The 15,901-nt window shown below is 49.8% G+C and overlaps 4 protein-coding genes across 4 annotated transcripts; 2 read left to right on the forward strand and 2 right to left on the reverse strand.

The window, feature by feature from the left end:
- Window positions 1-904: 904 nt before the first annotated feature.
- Window positions 905-2,695, forward strand: UREG_06574 (beta-hexosaminidase; the record flags this gene model as incomplete). The annotated part of the gene is made up of 1 exon (XM_002583561.1): window positions 905-2,695. One exon carries the CDS (start codon window positions 905-907, stop codon window positions 2,693-2,695), a length of 1,791 nt encoding a protein of 596 aa, XP_002583607.1.
- A 908-nt stretch (window positions 2,696-3,603) lies between these two features.
- Window positions 3,604-10,005, reverse strand: UREG_06575 (uncharacterized protein; the record flags this gene model as incomplete). Its single annotated transcript, XM_002583562.1, has 1 exon — window positions 3,604-10,005. The coding sequence occupies one exon, from the start codon at window positions 10,003-10,005 to the stop codon at window positions 3,604-3,606; it is 6,402 nt and encodes a 2,133-aa protein (XP_002583608.1).
- A 1,143-nt stretch (window positions 10,006-11,148) lies between these two features.
- UREG_06576 (uncharacterized protein) lies at window positions 11,149-13,637 on the reverse strand (the record flags this gene model as incomplete). The annotated part of the gene is made up of 2 exons (XM_002583563.1): window positions 11,149-11,274; window positions 11,334-13,637. 2 exons carry the CDS (start codon window positions 13,635-13,637, stop codon window positions 11,149-11,151), a joined length of 2,430 nt encoding a protein of 809 aa, XP_002583609.1.
- A 527-nt stretch (window positions 13,638-14,164) lies between these two features.
- On the forward strand, window positions 14,165-15,674 carry UREG_06577 (uncharacterized protein; the record flags this gene model as incomplete). The annotated part of the gene is made up of 2 exons (XM_002583564.1): window positions 14,165-14,239; window positions 14,301-15,674. 2 exons carry the CDS (start codon window positions 14,165-14,167, stop codon window positions 15,672-15,674), a joined length of 1,449 nt encoding a protein of 482 aa, XP_002583610.1.
- Window positions 15,675-15,901: the final 227 nt, after the last annotated feature.

The raw sequence follows: 15,901 nt of genomic DNA on the forward strand, positions 1-15,901 counted from the left end.
ACGTAGTTGCATGAGGTCAGATGCTGGCTTTATGAGAAACTTCTGCTCGCCCGTGGGAGTCTCCCGAACTGTCCGTCAACCCGAGAGCTTGTAGTCACGCAGCGGCAGAGCGTGTTCGCTAAGGCGCCATCGACGTCGACGACTTGACGATCCTCGGCGATGCGAGAACCAGAAGCACAAGCATGGGCGGCAGGGATGCGATGTCGAGGCAACCCTGTCCTGATCCCCGCATTGTGGGAATTCCTCCGGATGAGCGGGAACAACCACCATCGTCAACTTCATCCAGATAACTAGACAGATGTGCTTTCGCTTCTGCCGATCGCGCTGCTGTGATAACGTTACATGGATGGATGCCACACTCGCAACGCCTCTGGGCCAGCTGACATGCGATCTGACAAGTCAGTTTCTGCACTTCTGCATGCACGTCTTCGTCTCCGTCTGCAGCACTGGCCATTGAACATGCAGCGGTTCAGCCTCTTCGCACCGTTGCGCCCGGGCTCGCCCATGTTACATCTTCACAGCTGCGAGGGAGCTTCTGCTGCTTGGTGCTCTTTGATGCAAATCGCAGAGGAATCTTCCGCTGCGCTGAGTTGGTGTGGCAACGTTGCACATCACAAAAGCAACTTGAGGAACACTTCATGATACCTCCCTCCATCAAAGCTTCACTTGCTCGCATGTGCCTCTTTGTCTCTTTGTCTCTTTGTTCTCTGCAGAGCTCTGACCACCATCCCGGCTCTGGTTGTCGGTGACGGCTAACTAGCTATCAAGGCGTACCTTGATAAAGACACATTCTTCTCTCCTTTATCTTGTTGATCATTTACCCAAACCATAAGAACTGCAACATTCTGCCCCGTTGTTCTGGTTGCCGTGTGTCTGGGTAACCAGTTAGTTTGTGCCGACAACCATGCGGTTCTTCCATCTCACTGCATTGGCGTATCTGCTGGTGGAACGAGGACACGCAGTTCAAGTCAACCCGCTACCTGCTCCGCGAGAAATCGAATGGGGAACCTCTGGACCACGATACCTCGATTGGCATGTCCGATTCAACGGCCCCGGTGACCATACAATTCAAGCTGCATGGCGTCGGGCATGGAATACCATTACACGACTGCGATGGACACCGGCAGTGACAGAAGCCCCTATACCAACCTTTGCGCCTTTCCCAAGTGACAACGAGAAACGCGATGCTCTTCATAGCCGTGGCACCGTCCGCAATGTCAACGTGAAGGTCGACGACACCGACACCGAGTTGCAACATGGCGTCGATGAATCATATACCTTGCAGATCTCCGAAGACTCAGACAAGATTGAAATCACCGCGAAGACCACCTGGGGGGCTCTCCACGCCTTTACTACTCTTCAACAGATTGTCATTGCACATCACGGACAGCTGCTGGTTGAACAACCCGTGAAGATTACAGACTCTCCGCTCTACTCCGTTCGTGGCGTTATGGTTGACACCGCTCGCAACTTTATCAGTGTGAGAAAGATATTCGAGCAGATTGACGGAATGGCCCTATCCAAACTTAATATGCTCCATTGGCATCTTTCAGATACCCAGTCATGGCCACTAGAAGTCCGCTCGTACCCTCAGATGACAAAAGATGCCTACTCTCACAGGGAAACTCTCTCGCCTCACGATGTCCGTCAGGTTATCGAATATGGTCGCGCTCGTGGTGTCCGTGTCGTCCCAGAAATCAGCATGCCCAGCCACTCTGCTTCTGGCTGGAAACAAGTCGACCCTGATATAGTGGCGTGCGAGGACTCATGGTGGTCGAATGACGTCTGGGAGAAGCATACTTCGGTCGAGCCGAATCCCGGCCAACTGGATATCGCCAACGATAAGACTTACCATGTCGCCGAGACAGTCTACAGGGATGTCAGTCGGCTCTTCACTGACCACTGGTTTCACATCGGTGGTGACGAGCTCCGGACTAACTGCTACAAGACGAGCAAGCATGTCAGAGCATGGCTCCAAGAGGATTCTTCTCGCACTTTTGACTCTCTTCTCCAACACTGGGTCGACAAGATCGTTCCTAGGCTGAAGAAAGTGAACAAAAACCACCGTCTCATCATGTGGGAAGACATCCTTCTCTCTCAAGTCATGCATGCCGACGAGCTCCCCAAAGACGTCATCATGCAGGCCTGGAATGGCGGTCTCAGCCACATCAAGAATCTCACCAGCAGGGGCCACGACGTGATCGTTTCCTCGGCTGACTTTATGTATCTCGACTGCGGCTACGGCGGCTGGGTCGGCAATGATCCTCGCTACAACGAGATGGAGAACCCGGACCCAAGCAAACCCACCTTCAACTACCTTGGTCCCGGAGGCTCCTGGTGCGCTCCATACAAGACCTGGCAACGCATCTACGACTACGACTTCACCGACGGCCTCACAGACGACGAAAAGAAGCGCGTTCTCGGCGCAGTGGCTCCCCTGTGGTCCGAACAAGTCGACGACGTTGTCATTTCGTACAAGATGTGGCCTCGCGCCGCCGCGTTGGCCGAGCTTGTTTGGTCTGGCAACGTGGACAAAAACGGCCAGAAGCGGACGACGCTTATGACTCAACGGATTCTGAATTTCCGCGAGTATCTCGTCGCTAATGGTATCCCGGCGGCTCCTCTACAGCCAAAGTACTGTCTGCAGCATCCGCACCACTGCGATCTTTTTTATAACCAGACAGCAGTGGTGTGAAATGATTTTGTGGTCCTTTTTGTTTCATACCTCCTCCCCAAGGTGTTTTCTTTCTTTTTTTTCCTATTTTTCCTTTTTTTCCTTTTTTTCCTTTTTTTTCCCTTACTGCCATTATTGCTGCTCTGGAAAACATAGGAAATTCCATGTCCTCTTTCATCCGTGACCACTTTGGTTCTACCCCAACGTCTTCTTCCCTTTTAAACTTGGATGACACAATTGTTCTAGCATTTCAGGTGAACTTTCTGTTTTAACAATGCCGCTGAACGTTTGCTACTTTGATATTATGACTGTAATAGCTGTTTACTGGCCCAAGCAAATAAATATCAAAAACCGAGATAATACAGGACCAACTAATTTGAACAAGCAAAATGTCTGGATGTTTAATTAAAAACTAACCATTACTACTGTACTCAGTGTGATGCGCAGCATAGCTATGGGTTACACATGCATGGAAAGTTTTCAACAAAAAGGTCCCCAAAACCCTGGATTAAAAAGAAAAGGGAGAGAAAACAGCTGGCACCCGTAGGCCTGTCCAAATGCAACAACAACGAGAGAAACAAAAGTGATAGATCAAAGAGAGGAAACGGTGCAAGGTAAATAATGTACTCGGACTTTGTCAAAATCTCTGCCAAAGTTTGATCAAACCAGATTCAAGGGGGTTAAAAAGTCCATAAAATTGGAAATATCAAAGAAATCAACATGAGTTAGGAAAAGTTGCATTTCAAACACAAGATATACTAAAAGAAAAGAGATTAGATTAGAAATAAAACCAACCACATCCTCCACCAGGAGGTGCTATATGCAATGAATGTCCCAAGAATTAACAAATCCCTCCCCTGCATCTGCTCCTTGGAAGAGACGGCAAAATTATTTAAAAGAAAGAAAAAAGGAGTGAAGACAGGCACATCTTATTCCTCTCTCAAGACACCACCCAAGGGTTTCTCATGGAAGTTAGCTTTGCTACCTTTCCGGCCGACCTTTAACAAGCTGAATCGCTTCATCATCGAATCTCGAACACCACTACCGGTGTGGTCACTGACAGAGCTATGACCAGTTTTCGGTCGCGGTGGATTCTTATCCGATGCCACGAGGCGGTGGTCAATTGCATTGCTTGGTGGTGTTTGCCGCTGGCCAGCACTATTAGGAATTGAATTGGGCGTTCGGGGTTCTTTGTGACTCTGTTGTGCTCGGGACTTATTTGCCCGCTCCATTATCCTTTGTTGCGTTGTGCGCATGTCTTCCGTGGGCGGACTTGCTGGCGGAACTGAGTGAGCACCTCTTTGCGGGTCACTTGTGCCAACGGCGAACTTTTCACTGCCTCCGAAGAAGCTTCGCCGTTTCCGGCTTGTATCGCTTTTTCCTCCGCGCGATTGACTGCGCGCCCTACTGACAGTATCCGAAGGTTCACGGTCTTGCTCTAATTTCACACCGGCTGGTTGTGGAGCCCTGGTCACTTGGTCAGTAGGAACACCGTTTGGTTTCACAATGCTTTGTTGACTTTGATCTTTTTGGGCAGAGACAGCAGTATTGACAGCCGTAATGGTCGCATTTGAGCCAGATGCCACATGATTCGAGCGTTTGAATGGGTTAAGGCTAAGGCGGTTGCTAGCTGGCGGCTTGTCCATCAAAGGCCTAGCTATACTATCACGGGAGGGCCGTCCAGGGTCCGATTTAAGGCTAGCCAAACGAGGCTGGGAAGTTGAAGACGCGCCTTGCATACTTCCATTTGTAAATTGCTCTTGTCGAGAACCGAATTGGATTGAAGGCTCGGATGGCAAGTGCTGAGAAGGTGATATCGCAAGAGTTGCAAGCTCAGGAGCAAACACAGTCTCTAGCCGCTGAGCAAGCTCGGCTTGCGTAGCCTGATATGCTGGGCGCGAATATAACGCTATACATCGCTTCAGCGAAATCGCATGGTCAACCAAAGCAACTGCGAGGGCATTGTTGAGCGGATCTACTGGTATTATATCAAGGTCTTCCCCGAGCGCAGAATGATCATTCAATTCATCGCCCGTCAAGAATGCTCGATATTGGGCGACACAGGTTGGCACCGAGGATTCAACGTCGAGCATTTGGCCTAGGACATCCGTCAGGCTATTGAGGTTAGTATCGTCCCCGGATGCAATCCTTTTCTCAAGCATCAGTAGCTCTTGCGTTTTCCTGGACGTCCGTTCAATAGCCGTTTGCAAAGGCGTCAAGACAACTTCTTCAGTTGCAACAATTTCACTTCGCCTCAGGACATTAGGGAAAGGTTCTGCCGTCGTGAACACTGACTTCGTGATATATTGTTCTTTGACTTGATTACTGCTCAAATGCTTTTTGGATGTGATGGAGAAGTTCGAAGCCACTGCTGTTAAAAGATGCTCTCGGACGGATTGCGGGACCTTTGGCCGCTGGTACACTGGATGGCTTACATCTTTGTGTACGCTTACCGGAGCGATTTGCAGAAATTGCCCTTCAAGGTCTTCAATTTCACCGTAGTGGACAAGCTGAGCGGTTGGGTATTGTTTTTGCATGCGATCAGTGAAAGTAGTCATACGGTCTGACTGTGAGCCTTCGAAAATGTATTGTTTGTCTCGTAAAGTCGGCGGGAAACCGAGTCCTTTGAAGGTGACACGGAAGTACCTGGGAATCAAAATGTCTTCTTTGACAATTGCTTCGTATATTCGAGCCATGGACGCTTGGGTCCTCGAGAGTTTCGAGAAGTCAATTATCGTATGTTCGTAATGATCCGCCAGCTCCCGATAGCATGATAGTGCGTGAGCCCATGCTTTCCCGTCCTCGAAATGTTGAATGATCTCGAAATACAAAGTCTCCTTCCGTTCGAATGCTGTTTGCTCCGGATATGTAGGGTTGGAAAGTGCTTCAACAGTTTTCGAGATATCCCATTCGTAAAGATCGGCGTGGAATTGAAGCGCAAGGCCGGCTTCTGTGTAATTGCGCGCCGCAGCCTGCCCATGCGCCAGCTCGTGGACATATCGAATAAAGATGTCTCCACGCTCCATATCTTTCATAAATTCCATTAGTTTTATCGTATTAAGACTTTCCGTGATATTCCCATTGTGCGAAGCGACCAGAAGATCTAATAGTTCGTCGACTGTTGCGATTAACTCTTTCAACGTGACCAGTAATTCTGCATCAGGGGAGGTTGAGCTCGTTTCAAACAATTCAAGCAGTTCATTTATAAATAACTTTTGGGTAATGCTTTCGGTGAGATTTTTAGTCTTGAACAGCTCGTCGAGGCTGGATATTATCTCCGCTTCAACCACGGATAGGTCTTCATTCAATTGCCATTCGCTCACGATCATGGTCTGCAAAATCTCTACAGCGACACGTCGAGGGCCCTCATGAACGCTAAGGCAGAGTTCGATGATGGGCGGCACCAAGCCCGGGACGTATTGCACTTGGTAGCCTCCGAGTTTAACCAGCCCATACCGTGCTCGCTCTTCGACAGTTGTATCCCAGCCGATAGAACGCCAGGTTTTTTGAAGTAATTCAGCGCCCTGCTCACGGACATCTCCCGCAATTTTCCATACAGCCCGCCGTCTTTGCTCAGGAAAGGTCTCGAGCGCCAAAGCGTCACTGGACACCAGCTTGAGCAATGTAACGAAGAACAGCTTCCATAATTCCATATCAAAAGTATCCGCCTCATCTGGAGCAGGGAGGAACGACTGAATTAAAATAGATGAGAGATCTTCCAAGCTTTTCATGATAGATTGGTGGTGATATATGTGCAAACTTAGCCAGGTCGCGGGATAAGCCTCATTATCAAGAACAGATTTATGGGCATTGAATATGTGAGAGAGGAAGATCGCTAGCTCGTCATGCGAAAGGGGTAAATCCTTTGGCATCTGTAACTTTGACATCGCGGCAATGATTGCGGAAAGCTCAACTAACGCTTCGTCAAACCTCTGCTTCGTTTTCGATTGCTTGAGTTGGAAGGGAAAGGATTTGCTGAAAAGCAAGGAGAGCCATTCGGTCTCCTCCACGCCGTCGGCCACGATAGCGCAATATGACGCCACTGCCATTGGCATGTACCCGAAAAGTCCTGATTCAGGGGTTTTAAGCTGTTCTGCTACCACAGACGAGCAAAGGCGAACCTGGTCTCTATACTGGTCGGTGATATCCTGGGTTTCTCCCCAGTAGGGCGAAAGCCATTCAATACTCTTTGAGATTAGACGGCTCCTCTCAGCCGATTCTCCAAACAAGGGGAGCCTCGTATAATTCAGAATTAGCAAGATTTTGTAGAGCACCAGCATTTTCTTGACGTCTTTGCATGCATCCATGAAGCTGAACGCAATATTGACGACTTCTTCTTTATCTACCGCATTCAAGAGTTCGGGAAGCCAGGTATGGAAGTGCTGCACAGCCAGCGTCTTGCTACCAACCAAAGTGGGGGCAGGGTTCTGCATGAGTGCCTCAACCGACTTGAAAATAGAATGCAGATCTCGATTAAAAGTTGACTGAATGTTTGTGATGCCAATGCATTCTTCTTTGGCTTTCTGCTGACCTCTCGCATTGATTATAAATTTTAATAAGTGTCTGCCAACTTTCAAAGCTGCTCGAAGATTCCGAGCTTGCTGTGAGTCGGCGGTGGCCTGAAGAAGGCGTAAGAAACTCCGTATCAGACATGGAGTCGCAAACGGAAAGTTGAATTCTTGTTCGGCATATCTATCAACCAAAGGCCCTAAGTTGAACCGACGATCATGCACAATACCGAGTACGGTAACAAGGTCCCTGAAAATAAGGTCTTCGAATTCCTCATTGCCCGCCTGTTCAACCATAATGCCAAACAAAGCATCAAAAACATCTCGAAGGTGCTTGACGATTTCGATCTCGGGGACGAAGACAATTGTCCGCAGGAGTTCCAAAAGCTGCGTGGCTGGCTTCTCCTTCCAGTTCACAAGCCCCAGTAGAGCTTGATCTTGAGAGTATTGGGTGCTGCAAAGTTCCGTCTCGAGAGTCAAAGTTGCAAGTGGACCTGTTAAGGCTTCATCTTTCGTTGATTCATTTTTTCCGAGTGCACTCCATGGTAACGATAGATAGGAGCCTCTTCCATTCTCCACGCTGGAAGTGGATTTATCATACGCATGTAGCAACAAACTATGGCGACCGTCCCTAATAAATGCTTGCTGGTCCCAGAGCGGCAGCCAGCTCAATGCAAATGGAAACTCTGGCGCGTCTGCTACGCTCATAATCAAATGAGAGCCCTGCACTTCGTCGGAGGGAATGTTTAATCGAATTATCTGGTTCCACGCCGAGCCTCGTTCAGCAACTGTCGTTCTCCAGGCGGTCACCCCTGAAGCGTTTGAGGATGGATAGATACAATGCTCGATCCTAGCTCCAGACGCGTTTCGGGCTTCTAGAGTAAGTTGTAAGTTCCGCAAGCCGGTAACCTGAGGCACAGCAACCTGGCCGTTGATGGGATGAGAAAGCAACGCATCCTGCGAAATATTGACCTTGGACAAGTTAACATAGATGTCCGATCGAGGTTTCGTTGGAGCTGCTGGAAAACCGATTCTTCTTGTCTGCGTAACATTATGAAGCAAAGTCGGATTATTTCGGATGAGTGTTTCTGTATCCTCACTTGCAAAAGGGCTAAGATGTGCATGTAGTCTCGATGCGCGATAACATCTACCGTATCTACCGGTAGGGCTAGGTAATAACGAGCGAACTATGTCATCGAATCCTTCTGTGTAATTGTCTTCCTCGTCGGTTGGACCCAAGGGAGACCAAATACTGACCACCTGATCCACGTCTTTGTCGCTTTTGAGAATCGAACCAATTTCTAAAACGCCAATGCCGGCTGTACGCAAGACAGATATTTCTTTAACTGGTCTTTCAGGATGTGTAGAAACACTAGTTGACGATCCACTCGATTGTGGAAGGCGCGAAATTTCATTCTGGTCAAGGTGCGGCAATCCTCTAGTCTTTTGGCCCCAGATCATGCTTCGCCTTGATTTCAGACTTCCCTTTCCCACATTATTCAGGGCCGGGGTAGATTTGTTGCCTGAGGGTCCGTCGCGCGAGGACGTCCGCGATTTGGCAACAAAGCTAGGTCTGGCGGACTCAGGCCCAAGCACTCGAACAACGAGGTAGAGCTTTGAATCGGATGCAGAACTATCCCCAATATCTGCGGCGTTCAAATCGGTGAAAAGAGTTTTCAAACTTCCGTTTTGAGACATTGCAACGAAAGTTTCTGCAGAGGGAATGTCTAGAGCATACGATTCGGTCAACTGTTTGATTTCCCCTTTTGCGGATTGAAGCCAAAGGCTTATTGAGAGAGGAGCGGAGCCTGCTTTGGTTCCTGTAACTGCGTTCACCTCAAATAGCAAATGGTGTAACGAGACGTTGTCAATATGCGGCTTCGTTTCACCGTCAAGCATGCTCATCTCAGATTGTAGCTTTGCCATCTCGATAGCCGAGTCATCACCAGTCAGTAATCGTCCCCGTTGCTTCGGGTCGCGCACGATAACATCTCCGCTCAATGTTTTGTTTCCTCGCACCAAATTCCACACCGTTGCTTCTCGTAATGACGCTCTTTCTTGAGCGGTCAAAACATTGTGGAGGAATTGCCGGCGTGCAAGGTCTAATTCTAAAACAATATTTGACATGTTTTCCAATGCCGTATATTGCCTTGTCAACAGGAGTTCGTGAATGTTTGTCGAGTGCCATTCTCGTAAACAGGAAGCAATTTCGTCTACCAGAGGTTCTGACAAGGACGTGGGCGTTTCATCTCCGATTTTGAGCATGGGAACTGGTGCAGGTGGTTTGGGGGCGTTCGGATCTCTGGAGCCCGTCGATCGAGGTGTTAACGCCATGGAGGGCGATTGTAAAGGGGATCCGGAACGACGTTTCTTGACATCGTCTTCCAATTTAATGACCGTGATCTGTGACGTTTTGCGAGAAGATTTTAAATCCGCTAAGCCAATAAAACTGTTTGTTTTGCTGCCATCAGCTGCCTTGCCGTCGATGGGCTTCAAATTCCCGTTGGAAAGCGCCAGTTCCGCACTTCCATTCTCTTTGTTCCTATTAGTTTCCCCAAGAACTTCGCGTACTTCAACACAGTTTTTGGGGAAGATCCCAGAGAACACCCGAGCTTCTAGGGCCTGCCCTTTGACGCTGGTGAGCCCTGCCAATAGCGAGGGGGGCGCAACAAGGTATCCTCTGTACCATGCCCCATCCTTTCCTCCTTGCTCAATAATATACAACTCATCTCCAAGCTCGAGAGGCAGATCTGCGGGCGATGATGGCTGGAACGGATAAACCGCAACCGCAAAAGCGATCCGAGGCAATGGCCGCCACGGCATGGTTATTGTCGAGTCTCAAGAAAGCACGGCCCGATAGGTCTTGCCGTTCGCGTCGATGGGTGGAAAAACGCGAAAAAGAGTCAGGGGACAGGCGTCAAATGTACATACATAGCCTGCAGGTCGACCGAAGACGAAAGAAAGTGTCCCTTTACGGCAAAAGGTATCGAATCTCGAACACAGGGATTCTAGCAAATGCAATTGCGCATCTAGAGCGCAAATTAGAAGACACGTTAGTTTCCCCTTCATCAATTGATGAGCTAGGTTACCTTTACAGGCTGAGATGTTGCTCTGTCAAACGTTCTGAATCCCCTCAAAACAATGGAACATACATTAGCCGATCAATGGCTGCACAAATTCACCAACTCCGTTTCCGCTAAGCACACAATGGCGGACGCTTGCATGGCTTTGTTCCTCAGGGTCCCAGGGAAAAGTTCTGAGCCCGAGGTTCAATCCCAGGGACTCAGTCCGCAGAGCAAGGGAACCTCTCCGGGGGGGTTGGCGGGAGACAAGTGATGGACGGATAGTGACAAAAGGGGCAAACTGTCCACAGTCTGTTGTGGGACAGAACCAAAGAACGGATTTCGCTCGACTGTGGATTCGCGAACCAATGCTGAATCCTTCGGGAGGCAAAGGAGGAAATATTAATGTTGCGGGACGGGATAGGAGTTGAATTTGGCCTCAGGGCTCGCGCTGGGGGTTTGGGCGCGCCAAGAAATGCCGCAGCGCTAAGCAGCTAGCGGTGTTTTAGCGGCCACTCGGGCCATCTTGCAAGGCCGGGGATGCTTAACATGCAGAGCAATATAACAATGAGCACGACAAACCAAACTCTGCTAGCTACATCACGTATGTACACATATGAGCATAATCAATATAGCCTAATCAACAGCTAAATATTGGCCAAAGCAAGATATGTACTCTCCAAAAAAGAATCAGTAGAAGTCCGTGTGCGCCAGCCCCAGGAAGAGGGCAGTCAAGTCTAACCAACGGACGCCATTGATCATGAACCTCATACGCATTGCGGCCTACCTCGGAAGAATCCGTCCGTGATTACTCCGTTGAAAGAAAGGGAACAACGCGCCAATGCCATGACAAACCAAACCCCTAGCACGAATTGTATGAAGAGCATTTACTCGAAGGTCATGCTCACTTGGCCCTCTCTGGGGCTTGGAGTAAGCTCTGGAGTTCCGCCTGTAACAGTTTTTGGTTTGAAACCTTGACCTGGAGGCCCTCTGCCTGGCCTTCAATATATGCGACGTCATCGGTCAGTGTCTATTGGGAGCCATGTCAGTACCGCTATACAAGGTAATGCTCTGAATTGGGCCACATACACTGAGCTCATGGGAATATAATGTCAAAAGTCCGTCCAATTCCTCGCATTCCTCAATTGTTCGATCAAAGAGACGCGCTAGCTCATTCACCTGGTCTTCCTGAAACTCGAGATGGCCCAGCCAGCTACTAGCCTGGACCCTACCGATTTCTCTTCGAATATCGGCTTCAAAATCGTCGGCAGTTTTATCATCTTTAAGTTTACCATCCCAACCCAAGTCGGTAAGTAGATGGTCAAAGTCTATGCCCCTACCCTGGAGAAAACTAGAATCGATCCCAAGCGCATCGCAGTATTGAACACTATTATCTTCTCGTGGCTCTGGATGACGCGTGGACGAGACAGCTTGCTTTCTCCGAGGCATGCTTTCAATGGATCTTCTTTTTTCCGAAAATGACTTTTTGACTTGAAGTCTGGGAATTTCCTGAGATCCTGCAGCTTCGTTTGCAGGGCTACCCCGTCCAGCTTCATTAGGCTGTGCGCGTAAAGACGGCGCCGGGACAACGCTCGTAATGCCATCAGGTTCATTACCAGACTTGTCCTTCGCTGCCATTAGTCGTTCTGCCGCGCCCCCTGCTCTGGGTTTAAAGGCACCGTAAGCTGTAGCAGCCTTTCGGAAGGTGTTAGCAAGGTCCTTCCCTGGTTTTTTCTTAACCATCGGGCCGAGACCAGGCCTGTGTCCTTCCTCTTCTTCTGCTGGAGGAGACACTGGGGATTTTTTGAGGCCAATCTGTAGCGGAGCCGGTTCCGCAGACTCTCGTCTGCGGGACGTATCGGAATCTGCGACTGATGGTGTCGGTTCGATATCCAACGCTGGAACAGAAATTGAAGGGAGAGTAGGCGCAGTATCCACTTCACGTGATTTGGGCAAGGTCGCTAACGGCTCTGCGTGGAACCCTTTATTGGAATTGACACTTTCGCTTGATTGAGGCCGTACCTCTATCCGTGGAGGGCCGGGGGTAGAGAGGGGAGTGACGAAATTATCATCAGTATCGGCCCGAAGACTCCTCTGGTCAATACTTCCCTTAGAGCCTCCCGGCGAAGGGTTCACCATTGCTAGTGAACCATCGCTCGTTTTGTTTTGCAGCGATTGCCTCTGCTTTAGCGATTCCAGCGGAGATACGCCATCGAAATCTAGGTTAAGTTGCAGCCTGTCCCGTGCAGCAGCCTGTTCACTTTCAGCTGGAGGGACGGGGCGAGAACTGCTGCCAGTCTCATTTGGCGGTGGCACCTTAACTGGCAAGTCTACCATTTGGTTCGATTTCCCATCAGGGGGAAGTTGCCCAGCTCGCTTCCTGGAGGTTGACTCAGCCGAGAATGAAGTTGGAGGGGAATATTCGGCAAGCGTTGGGGTCTCTCCGGCTTTGGCGGAGAGCCCATCTCTTGATGGTGGGGTTGGCAAAGGTTGAGAAGGAGAGAACGGAGGTCGCATTCTTTGCATTTGCTCTTGGCTAGGTTGAGGCCGCATAAACTGTTCTCTAGACGGTTGCCTCCGGGTTTCGCGAGGGCCATCACGACTCGGAGCGCGATTGGAATGTGGTGATTGCGGTATGGTACGTTGAGTGGAAGGGGACCTCGAGCGAGGCACCCGTGGATCTGGCCTACCAGGACCCGATTCCGGAATCTTTGGCGGTTTGAGAGGTAGGGGGCCGCCCGGTGAGCTCCCGGTAAGTATTTCCCTATCCCGGGAATCGAAGCCTACCAACGCTGGTAGCTTACCACCAGTATACTTTTTATAGATCTTAACCAAACTGCCAATAAAGAAGTCCCTCTCCTTTGGAGTATCTGACTGCCAGTAGTATGGCTTGGTGATCGTCACCACAAACCCGATGTTGGACGCCCATTGCTTTTGTTGCTGCTCGACTGGGTTTGAGGGTACGAGATTCTCGAACGTCTGGATACGAACAAGGTCGTCTAACATCCACGTTTTACCAATGGAGAATGAGCCGTCGCCGTTCTCTCGAGCCTTGTGCATTCGTACCCTTCCGGATTTCCGCACCGCAACGATGATAACTCTCGGTTTCTTGTTTTCCGGGGGAGAGGTCGGCGGTGGCGGATTTGATGGATAGGCGCCATCTTCGGTGACGCGAATATGCGTGATATATGATTCGACAACTGTCAAAAAGATGTAAATAAAATGCACGATGAATATGTAGGAGTCGCGGGCGAACGTGGCTCTCAGGGAATGACCTACCGGAACCATCTGGCTCCTTCTTGGAGAAACAGCTCTGAACGATCCGTTGCTTTTCATCCTCGAACTTTTCTGCTCTCGATAGGCCCGATGCTCCAGGCATTGGGCTTCCACCATTCCGAGGATCGCCAGCAGGCCGACGTTCTTTCTGCGGCGATATATTGGGGGGATACCCTCTATGACGATCGCGACCACTCATCGTGCCTAAAATCGAAGCGGTCCTGCGAACAGGTTAGGATGTTAAGTAGGACAGTCTCCGGAGGCGTTGCTGTCCATAGCCCAAGCCGTACTTCGCAAAAGAAGACCGCGGTCTGCGACTCCAGAAGTAGAATCGATCCCGCAAGCAAGTTCATTCATCCGGTCTTGAAGTCGCAGTGCATTATGTAATCGTGGTATTGTCAGGCTGTCACTCCATTACGGGTAATCTTACGCGGTCAGATACAGCGCGTTGATTGGTCGCACTAAATATTACATAAGGTCTCTCCTATTGGCTGTATCTTTAGTGCCTGTCACGACGGCCGCCTTCCCCAACTAGGCCTAGCCCTGTTTTCTGCCTTTTTCAGAATTTTGTTTTCACTCGAAATTCTTCGTAAAAGAATGTCAAGCCTCACACAACGCAGCCTCCTTCGTCCCTACAGCGAGCAATGGCCCCTTCAAAGGCAAGCAAGGCCTCTTCCAAGGCCAAAGATGTGTCCTCGAAAAATAGCAAAGATAAGGGGGTTTGTATCTCCTGCTCCCACGTGCCTCACTCAAAAAGCTGACTTGGCTGGGATTGAGCAGGGGAAAGATGCCGCGAAGGGGGATTCCGCTCCAAAAAGAACCATCTCTCCAGTCATACTTGCGATGATTGGAAGTTTCCTCTCTGCCTATGGCCTATACCTAACGAAAAGTGCCTTCGACTCCGAGGTGGCCTCCAAAGGAGTTGCGGAGAAATCAAAGTCCAAGCAAGTTAAAGACCACCCGTCGATGGACGAGCTTATTGAAAACTGGGAGCGATCGAACCAATCGGCAAAGTCGGCCAAGGCGAAGTCAAAGGAGCCTAAAAAGTCGTCAGCAATGGAGGATGATATGGGCGATGGGAGCTCCAGCTCGGAGAGCGATTCATCCGAATCCGACCAGGAGAGCGATTCCGACGTCTCCATGCAAGATGCTGCTAGTGTTTCCAGTAGCTCATCGTCTTCCGACTCTTCCTCATCCGAAGACGAAACCGATTCAACTGGAAGCTCCAGCAAGGGAAAGCGCAACGAAAGGATTTCAGGCCCGTCAAACCAGCCTCTGAAACGAAAATATGAATCGTCTCCCAGCCCGTCCTCCTCCAGCTCTACCTCGGATTCCCCTGACACGAAAAGACCCAAATTAGACACTGGGAAGGCAAAAAAACCGGGAGAGTTAACTTCGTCTTCCGAATCTGAAGCTTCATCTGACTCTGACGCCTCGTCTTCGTCCCAATCCTCACCTTCAGGTGACTCTGAATCCGAATCTGAATCTGAATCTGAATCTGAATCTGAATCCGATTCCTCATCTGCCTCATCCTCCTCTTCGTCCTGTTCTTCCTCATCTTCCTCTGCCTCGTCGTCTTCCTCCTCTTCTTCTTCCTCGTCCTCGTCTTCTTCTTCGTCTTCGTCCGATGGCTCGTCTAATTCTTCTAGCTCGGACGCACGCAAATCGACCAAAGCCAAAAAGGCATCTGCAAAGGAGAAGAAAATTGCGAGAAAGGCAGCAAAAATTCCACTTCCCGAGTCCGACAGTGACAGCGACTCGGGTGACTCATCTTCTGCCGAGTCTTCCGGTTCTGATTCGGAGGATAAAAGTCCATTTCTAGCTGCCACCAGCCGCGAATTATCAGCTAGTTCCGGCACAACCGTGCGTGCAACATCCTCAGATTCCTCTAGTGCCAAAGTCGAGAATGGTGCGGGTACCGGTCGCAAACATACCGGTGCAAAGTCCACCCCCCTTGCCATTGCTAGCGAGCTTCCACACAATCATCCTTCCAACGCTTACGTCCCCTATGCCTACGCCGAACGTGCCCATCAGGACTTATCGGTCACCCGCGGCAAAGGTTTCACGAAAGAGAAGAACAAAAAGAAACGTGGCTCGTACCGCGGTGGCCCGATTGATATCGGTCCTGGAAAAAGCTTCAAATTCGAAGATTAAACGTTTATGTATGGCTTGGTTTTTAGGGATTGATTCGAGAGAGTTCACTCAATATGACATGGCGTCGCTATTGCCTTCCGGTTTTGCGGGTCTATCATTTACCCCCTGCTTTGCATGAGACGGGCGGTATTGCTGAGTACTGCTATCATCCATTCGACTGGGGTTTCATTTGAACGCTTTAAAGAGGCCTTCGAGATCACATTCAGGCGGTATCAGCCGTTTATGAC

This window comes from Uncinocarpus reesii, genomic scaffold (assembly GCF_000003515.1).
Source record: "Uncinocarpus reesii 1704 scaffold_4 genomic scaffold, whole genome shotgun sequence".
NCBI lineage: Eukaryota > Fungi > Ascomycota > Eurotiomycetes > Onygenales > Onygenaceae > Uncinocarpus > Uncinocarpus reesii.